Source organism: Urocitellus parryii, chromosome 3 (genome assembly GCF_045843805.1).
Source record: "Urocitellus parryii isolate mUroPar1 chromosome 3, mUroPar1.hap1, whole genome shotgun sequence".
In the NCBI taxonomy this organism is placed as follows: domain Eukaryota; kingdom Metazoa; phylum Chordata; class Mammalia; order Rodentia; family Sciuridae; genus Urocitellus; species Urocitellus parryii.
The window spans coordinates 11,465,585-11,476,100 of NC_135533.1; the positions used below are offsets into that span (position 1 = coordinate 11,465,585).

Here is a 10,516-nt window from a genome sequence, read left to right on the forward strand (position 1 = left end):
AAGAGCATAGAAATACTAATGCAGAGTAAGACTATTATTTTTCTATGAGAGTCTCAGAGCAAATCAAGTGGGGAAATAAGAGGTAGTGAGTGATGGAAGAACGAGATGCTTCACTGGTGATTTTGAAGGTTTAATTTTTTTTTCTTTAATAAAAACTCAACAGTGAGGGAGTACATTAATGAACTAAGGTGAACAACATCCTTGTTCATATCTTTCCTACTTACCAAGTTTACTTCCTGATTAAAAAATCAATATAAAATTTATATTAGTGCATAAATGCTCTAGAAAGTTCAAACAATGCAGAGAAAAATAAAACACATTACAAATGTTTCATGTGTTCCACACACAAATGCCACTACTTGAGTTCTTTGTCAATAATTTTTGGTAGATTCTTTCAGAAATTTTATACATACATCTAAATACACACAAAACATATATTTCTGTAAAATCAGAAAGATAAATGGAGCAATACAGTATCTTCTTATATTTTGTACTTAACATATTGGAATCTACTAGTCTGTCTACATGCATTCATCACTTTTTCACAAGGTCAACACAATATTCCATTTAAGACATACAACTCCTCTCATGAATGAACAATGCTACAAGGAAGATCTTCTTGCACATATTTTTGCATACGTATACACTTATAAAATTGTAGCTACAGGAAAAAATTTAGACAGTAATTTCTAGTTGAAAAGAATTTTATGCACTGTTAATTTTGAGAATGATTTCTGAATTATTCAGTTTATGTGTTTGGAGGAATGGAGCCAAAATGCATTTCCAGCTGTTGTTTAGAAAGCTTCCCAAGGAAACTGAATGTGCTTAAAAGGCACATGGAAGGGGAAAGAGAGTTTTTAGGAACTCAAAATTCAGAACCTGCTCTCTTGGTGGCTATATCAACCCTGGCTGCAGCTCAGAATCACCTGAGAACTTAGACTATTATCTAAGTTTCAACACCAGAAATTCTGACTTAATTGATTGCAAGGTCCAACGCTGGACCTGAGGGTCATGGTGTTTTCAAGCCAACCATAGAGATTCTGATGTGTAGTCAGTGTCTAAAATCATTGCTTTAGATAGAGTAATAGATTGTGAGTTCAAAACCATCCTCAACAAAAGTGAAGTGCTAAGCAACTCACTGAGACCCTGCCTCTAAATCAAATACAAAATAGGACTGGGGATGTGGCTCAGTGGTTGAGTGTCCCTAAATTCAACTCCTGGTATCTGCTTCCCCCTCCAAAAAATATTGTGCCCATGAAGCAAAAGAAAACCAACATTAGATGAAAGAAATCAGATCAGGTTTGAGGGAGAAAGGAGGAGGGAAAGGAGAGAGAGGGAGTGAGAGAGGTAAGGGGAGCGAAGGTCTGGTTGGGTCAAGTTCTATGTTCTTCTTTAGGTGATGATCTCAGAATCTTCTCTTTGGGGTAAAGATGAATCTGAGAGCAAAGCTGCTTCCAAGCTCTTCTTAACCCAGGGTTGTCCTGAATCAGTAGCATTGAGTGACCAGCTGGGTAGAAAGCCATGATGATTTTGAACAAAATGTTCCAGGGATTACTGGCATCAAAGATGTTGGACACATAGAGAAATAGGGCAATGGCATTGAAAATGTAGAGAATGAGAAAGTAGCTGGTTGCTTTGATGGCCCCCATGTGAGCCTCCATGCTGGGGTCCTTGGAGCCAGTAGCACAATTTTTCATACGAAGGGTGTGTCTCTTGAGAGAGACAATCAGCAGAGTGGCTGTCACGATGAATATGATCAGAGGAATAAGAATCCCCAGGTTAAAGAAAAAAGCCAGGTTGAGCACATTGGTCTCAGTGAAGTATATTTTCTTTGTGGAGTTGGAGAAGGGCACTGTAAAAGAATTGTTGCAATACACAGGGTAGATGTCCTTGCAGAAGAGCATGCTGGAGATGAAGGAAATAAACAAGGACAACCACAGGAGCCAGGGTATCCATCCAGAAATTCTCCACTTCAGCTTAAGGAAAAGTGGGTGGGAGAAATTGGCAATCTTCACGAAGTAGAAGAAGCTGAGCCAGGCAGCAAACCAGAGGCTGCAATAATTTAAGAACATGAAACTTACTTTGAATGAATCATATAAAACATCTTTGTTAAGAAAAATTGGGGATGTATCGCTCAAGATAACTTCAAGCATCATGAAGCTTTGGAGAGCTATTCTGGATACACTCAGGAAAAGCAGGATCCTGCCATTGGTGGAAACTGCCTTTTTCTGAACCCATGCAGCTGCGTTTATAGCCATGATGAATCCATTTGCACTGATACCAATCATGCATTCAGCACCTATAATGGTAAAAATTAAGATGAAGGCAAATGGTGACAATTCATTTTCTGGGGAATTGCAGGGTTCAGCCATCCTGAGTTGTTGCTCCTCTCTGGAGTCTGGAAGAAAACGTCTCCTAAGCATTTGATGGGCAGATCCTTGATAACTGCCACTATTCATGTCATAGAAGGAAGCAGTTGATACATCATTTCCAAATTCACTCCATTTGTTTATCTCAGAATTCTTAGCTCTAAATGGGCCAATGCAAATAATGGGAAAATTTGGTTCCTAATCCTCTCCCTAATTTCAGGCATGTTGGTATTAGTTCAATCAAAGGGGCTCAGGGAGGCACTTGCTTAAGCTGTCTTTTATAACCCACTGATGTGGGAGTGAGAGCCATGCCCTTTGGCAGGCTTGGTTCATTTGAAAATTGGCCTTCCAAACACCATGTAGTTTTGTTTCACTTGTGAGTTCAGAAAACTGACTGAAAATAATACTACAAAGACTCACGTGTTAATAAGTCTTATAGGTATATTTTCCTATTTTGCATTAGGCAGTGTCCTCACAATTTATATATTATCACATGAAAACCTCACAACACCCTTATGAGGCATGTGCTTTTGTCATTGCTAATTTGTGGATGAGGAATTTCAGGCATATAAAGGATGAATTACCTGTCCAAGGCATACTACTCGAGAGTGATAGAACTGGGATTCAAACCCAAATCACATGGCCCCAGAGTTCATATTCTTGCCCACTATGGTAATACCACCTAGACCTGCGTGGATTCCTTTGTGTGTGCAAGGCTGACTCAACTGTGACATTTTTTGATGTTCTTACTATTAAAGGCGAATAATAAAGCAATAAGACACTAATTTTTAAGCAGTAGGACTTTGTTTGCAGAATTAATTACTTGAGGTAACACATTCCTTTAATTTCATATAAGTGATTACACATGTACACACACACATTTACATTTTATTTATTTATTTATTTTGGTACTGGAGATTGAACTCAGGGACACTCAACCATTGAGCCACATCCCCAGCCCTATTTTGTATTTTAGAGACAGGGTTTCACTGAGTTGCTTAGTGCCTGGCTAAATTGCTAAGGCTGGCTTTGAACTCACGATCCTCCTGCCTCAGTCTCCTGAGCCATTGGGATTACAGGTGTGTGCCACCTTTTATTTTAATGAAACACTTGGAAAATAAAAGTTGAAGGAAAATTTCCCAGTTCCTTTACAGGGTAGGCTAATCTACCTGAGGGTAAAATAACGCCTTGGACTTGACTATCATATTTTGGACTATTAAAGCTGAAACATATGAAGGAAGAATCACTTTTCTCTTGAGGAAATTGTTTCTGGCTTTAAAATGTAAATACGGGACACAGAATGATAAAATGGATTTCCCAATTCAGAGTGAATTCACTTTTATGAACACATATCACTTTAATATAGTAATAATAAAGCAGGTTTGGTAGGTGACATGTCTCCAAAAATATTTATGACATTGGTTTTTCCTTTACTCAAGGCTTCTTTCAAATAAGGCAAAAACTTATGAAGTTTTTTTTTTTTTTCCAGCATGAAATGGTAAGATGTTACCATTTCATTTAAAAATCTCTGTTTCTGAGCCCTAAACATTCTCCTTGAACACAGACTAATAAACAGCTGTTCTTCTCTGGTTGTTTCTCTCATAGAAGTTCTGGAATCTCTAGAAACTCTGATTTGTCAGGCTTTGCCCCACTTCTGCTGATCTAGGCTTCCAAGAGTATGAGGGGAAATGTCATGGTTCCTTCAATCTGATTCCACTCTCCTCACTTGCTTTGCTCATCATTGTATCCTACCCCTGGTTCCTGGTCCAGTGCCCACTACAGATACTTGGTGGGTTACTGAATGATTTACCAGTGCCTCTTAGCTCAGAGATGCCCTCTGTAAGAAGAGGCATGGAGAAATAGCACTTCCACCTCCCCCCGACTTTAAAAACTCACAGGGCCTACACTTAGATCAAGTGTGGGAGCATGAGCAGTGAGGTGGAGTGAGAATAAGAAGAGTTTGTAGAAACCATCTGCAGAAGAAACACTGGCAGGAGACAGGACAGAAGGAGACGCAAAAGCAGAGCTGCTGGACCAGTGATGGGAGGCTGCAGATAGGCAGTGGGCGGGAGCAGGGGCCACGATGTTCCCAAAGGCACTTTAGAAAATGCTCTGGTTGTCACAGCTCATGACAGAGTCACTTCCTGCAATGGAAAGAGGATTTTTTTTTCTTTTGGTACCAGGGATTGAACCCAGAGATGCTTAACGACTGAGCCATATCCCCTGACCTTTAATTATTATTATTATTTTTAATTTGAGACAGGGTCTGACTGCAATTACAGACAGACACTGCCAAGCCTGGCTAAGAGGATTGTTTATAGGAGTTCCCAGGGCAATCTGAGGCGGGATGAAAGCACCCTTCAAGGTGAAGAGATGATTTTTTAAAAGTAAAACTGGGAACCCATACCTTAAGGGCATGTTCTATTTTTCTAAAATGCATCTTGGATATAGCCAAGTGTATTTCTAAACAAGGAAAATATAGCAAAAAGACTCCCATTAAGGACATAGGGATGACTTTTAAAAGTCCCATATATTTGGATATATTTTTAGTTTATTATTTTGAAATAAGTTTTGACATTGAGATAAACTGTACAGAGAATTCCTCTCTCTTTACCCTTTATCCAGCTTCTACTGATGGTACAAACCAAACCTAAATTAGCACTGTTAAAATACTCTTAGTTAAACTTTTGGCTTTATTTGGATTTTTCCAGTTTTTTCATTAATATCATTTCTATTCTAAAATCCAACCCAGGATGCCATGTGGCATTCTGTAATTATGTTTGCTTAATGTCCTTCAATCTGTGACAGATTGGTTTTTCTTCTCCTTTTATGACAGTTTTGAAAAGCAGTGGTCATATATTTTGTAGACTGTTCCTGAGTTAATGCTTGTCTCATGATTTTACCGGTTTTGGATTTTGGGGAAAAATTATATACAATGTGCTATTCAGGGGCAAAATCATGTTAGTGTCTGGTGATGTTACATTAATCCCTTGGCTAAATGGTATCTGCCAGGTTTCTCCTCATGATGTTATCTTCTCACCTTCATACAGTCTTCATTAGAAGTGTGTCTGTCTGTAAGTGTGGCCCTATTCAAGGGGAGGTGAATTACACTTCACTTCCTGGAGAGAGAAATCTCAAAGAATTTGTGTTTTAAATATTTTAAACAACCACGATAAAACTCTGGAGGAGATACTTTGAAGCTATGCAAATACCTTGTTTTTCCTAAAACTCTTACCCACTAATTTGAGTATTCATCAGAGGATGTTGCTTATAGCAATTATTATACTACTGAAGTGCTCTAATTTTATATTTTCCTCTTTCCTTATATCTGTATTAATTATTGGTTTTATTTTTAAAATTTGTGTTGTGTCCATGGCACCAATTCCCACATCCTCGTGTGGTGGGTCCTGTGCTTTTCCCCCAGTGTATGTTTGACTGTGCTTGTTTCTAGGGTCCTGTGAAAATATACTATGATATCCATTATCATTTTGATATTAGTCATGATTTTTTGGTATAAAAAGGCTATTTAAAGTAAAAATTAAAGGACTAATAACCCACGACTCACTTGTGCCTACTATAATTAGTATTTTGCATTTTTGTCTAATTTTTACATAATTTATTTTAAATTATTTGTAAAAGCAATGAAAGATAAATAAATATTTTGTGCCTTTGGTTGTATTTTGTAAAGGATTCAGATGTTGTTTTTTAAAAGTGTTTTCTGACCCTTGCAGTTTTTAAAACCAATTCGTCTCAATTAATTTTTCACACAGCAACAATAGCAAATGGAAATAGTGCTTAAACAAAACAGAAGTTTAACCTGTACTCTGTGGAAAGCTAGAAGCCGATTAACATGGGAACCTGGTTCTACAAAGTTCTCCAGGTGAAGTTTCTTCCAGCTCATTGCTCCATTACCTCTAGATGTGGCTCTCAGCCTCTCCCAAGATGACAACATCTACATCATGGTGGTTGTAAGGAAAATAAGACAGGAAAAGGAAGAGGCAACAGATCTTGATGTGACCTAGGTAAGACTCTCCTAAACTACAACGTGGCAATGCTTCTTGCCAACCACTGGCTGCCTAGTCACATTGCAATATTTTCCTGCAAGGGAGGCTTGGAAATGCAATCTCTGTAGATAATTATGTGTCTGGTTGAAAATTTGATGGATAAAGAGGAAAAAATAAATATTGAGGAAAAACTAGCAGTGTCTACTGGAATCATAACAGAATTTTTTGAAAAATATATTAGTGAATGTAACTTGTTAATGTTTTATTTATAGATTTGCATCTACATATCTCAGTGGCATTTATTTTTAACTTTTTTTCTTGTACTATCATTGTGTAGAACAGGCTATAATTATTTCATAATTATGAGTTTTCTAAAGCTCATCTTAAGCTAAAAAGTAGCTTTTTCTGTTATGCTAGCCTCCAATATTGTTTTTCACTAAAGAAGCAATATCCTTTCCTTTGAAGATTTGATAAACTCACTTAGATTATCATATGTTCTTATTTATATATTTATTTTTGGAAGGGAGATGGTAAGAGAAGGGAGATATTTGATCACAAATTCTATTTCTTTCATAATTATTTAGTTTGTCATAATTATTTAATTAAATATATATATACATATATATACATATATATATATATATATATATATATATATATATATATTTTTTTTTTTTTTTTTTTCCCCACAAATGGTTTTATCTCAAATAGGCTTTCAGCTTTCTTTGGCATAAAATTACTCATGGATTTGGAATAAATCTGCACCATGACTACGGTTAGTGCCCTTTCCTTTATTATATTGCTGGTGTCTTTTTCCATATTTGGCAGTTTGCTCATTTTTCTAGACTTTTCAACTTCTACTCTAAAGATTCAATTCTGAATTTTGTTTATCCTCAATTATTTCTTTTGTTTTTTATTGCACTAATTTCTTCATTTATTTTTAATATATTTTCCATAGTCTTTTCTTCATTTTATTTAGTCTTTTTTTTTTTTTTAGCTTCTTGAGTTGGCCACCTAACAAATAGATTTTTTGTTTAACTTTTTTAAAAAGAAACTGATATATTCATTTATTTTTATGTACCATGTCATGTGTACCCTATAAAATTTGATGTGAAGTACTTCCATTGTCATTTGTTTATAAATACTTTATAACTTTCTTTACATTTTCCCTCCTAAGATTTAAAAAAAATAAGTAAAAATAAGTGTGCACATGTACACGCATTTCTTTGCGTACATATTATATGCCAGGCACTCAGGGTATAGATATGAGACACGTGGATCCTGCTCTCAAGAAACTTTGGAGACTTACGTTGCTATATGCTACAGTTGTAAAATGTGTTTCCTTTCAGTGGTGTAGGGTCTGCTATATGTTGGGTAACTCTCAGTCTGAGTCAGCCTCTGTGTTTTCTGATTCTGTTGGCTAAGTGTTGGGTAGAAGATGCTGGCCCAATACAGCTAGGATTAGTGTCCATTATAGGTGCCTAAAATCAGCCTCTCTCGGCTCCTGGTACAGCTAGTCTAATTAGTGATCTTGTAAACAGATACCTCAGCACAGGAGGGAAACATGCATCTAGGCTAGATATTCTAGTTCCTTTAATGTACTCACAGTTTGAAACATCATTTGTATGTGAATTTCATTTAGAAGATAAAAACAAAGCCCTTTTCATTTTCCCCTTTCAATCTCATTTTCTTTCTTCAGTCGAAACTATTTTTAATTTCTTTATCCATTTCATTTGATAATTTTCTCCATGTTTCTAAGTAACAAAATATTCTGCTACCTGTTTATATTTTTCTCCCAATTTTGGGAATTATGTATTGATTTCAAACTATGAAAGGTGAAGATTTAAATCTGTATTTTTCTCTGTATCCCAGCTAAGCGTGCACACATACACACACACACACACACACACACACACACACACACACACTCTACCATTTTCCTTGCCCATTCGTAATGTAATATTGGTTAGAATGGGATTGTATTTACATTAGTGTGAGTCTGCAAATACAGTTTATAGTTGAATTTGATATTATATACTGTGTTTCATAGACAATTTTTATTTTGCTCTTATCTTTAATAACAGTTTGACTAGGCAAAAGATTCTAGGTTGAAACATCTTTTGACCTAACACTTTTTTAAAATTTCAATTTCTTTATCTTTTGTTTCTGATATTTGTTATTTTTGATTAGACATATAGTACCAGGCCAGGTGCCATTGTGCACGCCTGTAATCCCAATGGCTCAGGAGGCTGAGGCAGGAGGATCTCAAGTTCAAAGGTGAGGCCCTAAGCAATCCAGTGAGAACCTGTCTCCAAATAAAATACAAAATAGGGCTGGGGATGTGGCTCAGTAGTTGAGTGCCCCTGAGTTCAATCCCTGGTATCTGCGACCCCCAGTCCCCCCGCCCAAAGAAATACACTACCATTCTTTTGTGTTTATCCTTTTTTAGATTTTTATTTAATTTTAATATTCTGCTTTTCTATAATTTTCTGCAGTTTTTCTACCATATTTCTAGTTTTACTTTTATTATTATCTTTAAATATTTCTTGCTTGGCATTCAGAATAGAATATAGATGTGATATTTTATATATATTTTAAAACTGGGAAACTTTCAGCAATTACATCTTTAAGTACGGTTTCTCAAACGTTCCTTTCATTTTTTTCCCTGGAATTTCTATTCGATACAATGTCTCTTAATACTTAAAGATTTTAATGTTTTGTCTCCTTATTCCATATTTCATGTAGGGTAGCCTTTTACTTATACGTGCAAATGGATCACTTTTGATAATGGGAAAAGGTGCTACAATGAATAAATTTATATAGTTATTTGATATAAAAATTTATTGACTAGGGCCTGGGACTTAGCTTAGTGGTAACGTGCTTGCCTCACATGTGTGAGACACTGGGTTTGATTCTCAGCACCACATAAAAATAAATAAAGACACTGTGTGTTCATCTACAACTGATACAACTAAATAGAAAAATTATTTAGTTGTAGATGAAGTAAATAAAATTTTTTTATTTAGATAAATTTTTACCTTCAAAAAAATTTATTGACTAAAATTTTTATTGGTTGGTACACTGATAAAATAGATTTATTCTAAAAGTGTTTTACAAAATCCTTTTAAAACCACATCATTCCTTTCTAAAGTGAAGCAAAAGTTTCTTTGTACTGATTAACTGAACAGACAATATTTTTGTTACATATTGATATAATATAATGAGCTTTTTAGTTATATTTATTTCAAATACTGGGTCACTGATATATTTATAAATAATGTATTTAAAAAGATATCTCTTTTTCTCTTGTCTTTATAAAATTGCCTGCAATAGTCTTCCAGGTTATATTTCATGTCTGTTAACACTGCTAATGACCTCAATTGACCTGTTTCTGGGCACTGAAGAAGTGATATTTGTAGTTTGAGATAAATGGTGCAGGATAAGCAAATTCTTCTACATGGAGGGCATTTTCAATGCTAAACTTTTGCTTTTTGTACTGCATTATGTAAGTACTTAAGTTTCCATTCAGGAAAAAATGTTCTTAGAAATATTTTATAAAACAAAAATCAGCAAGTAAGTTTTCTTACTATTTAAAATATTTAAAAATATTTTGCTGAATTTAAGTTCTGAGAATTTTTAGTCCTCAATTTGCTTCATTATAATGCAGAATACATATTTATCCAATTAAAAAATAGCTCTTCTTTCTGGTAGGTGGGTACTCAAAATTTTTTAAATTTGAAATTAAGTCTTTGACACCATTGAGCACCAGTGGCTTAATTCTTCAGTTTCTCCAGTTTTCTTTTGTAGGTGCAATGTCAATTCACCATCTAAGTTGTGGGTCAATTTTGCAAATTACTCAAAACTTCAAAACCTGAAACATTTTTTTTGCTTCATTGTTTAATACTTTAATTATATATTTCCCCCTGGTTTTCTACAAAACTAATAAAAATTTAGAGGAATTTTTTACTAAAATGTTCAATGTAATTGTAGGAAATTTAAGGCCATTTTAAAAGTATTTTTGTAAAAACTCAATCATATCCAAAGAATGATTCATAAGTAGGAAGGGAAACTGTTATTACATGCAGAGTATTTTTGCTTTTAAATATGAGATTCATCATAAAAATTTGGTGGGTCAGTTGCTCT

The 10,516-nt window shown here is 35.0% G+C and overlaps 1 protein-coding gene across 1 annotated transcript; it reads right to left on the reverse strand.

Annotated features, from left to right (window-relative positions):
* Positions 1-1,373: 1,373 nt before the first annotated feature.
* On the reverse strand, positions 1,374-2,423 carry Tas2r39 (taste 2 receptor member 39). The gene has a single exon (XM_026409391.2). The coding sequence runs from the start codon at positions 2,421-2,423 to the stop codon at positions 1,374-1,376; it is 1,050 nt and encodes a 349-aa protein (XP_026265176.2).
* Between the last annotated feature and the right edge of the window lie 8,093 nt (positions 2,424-10,516).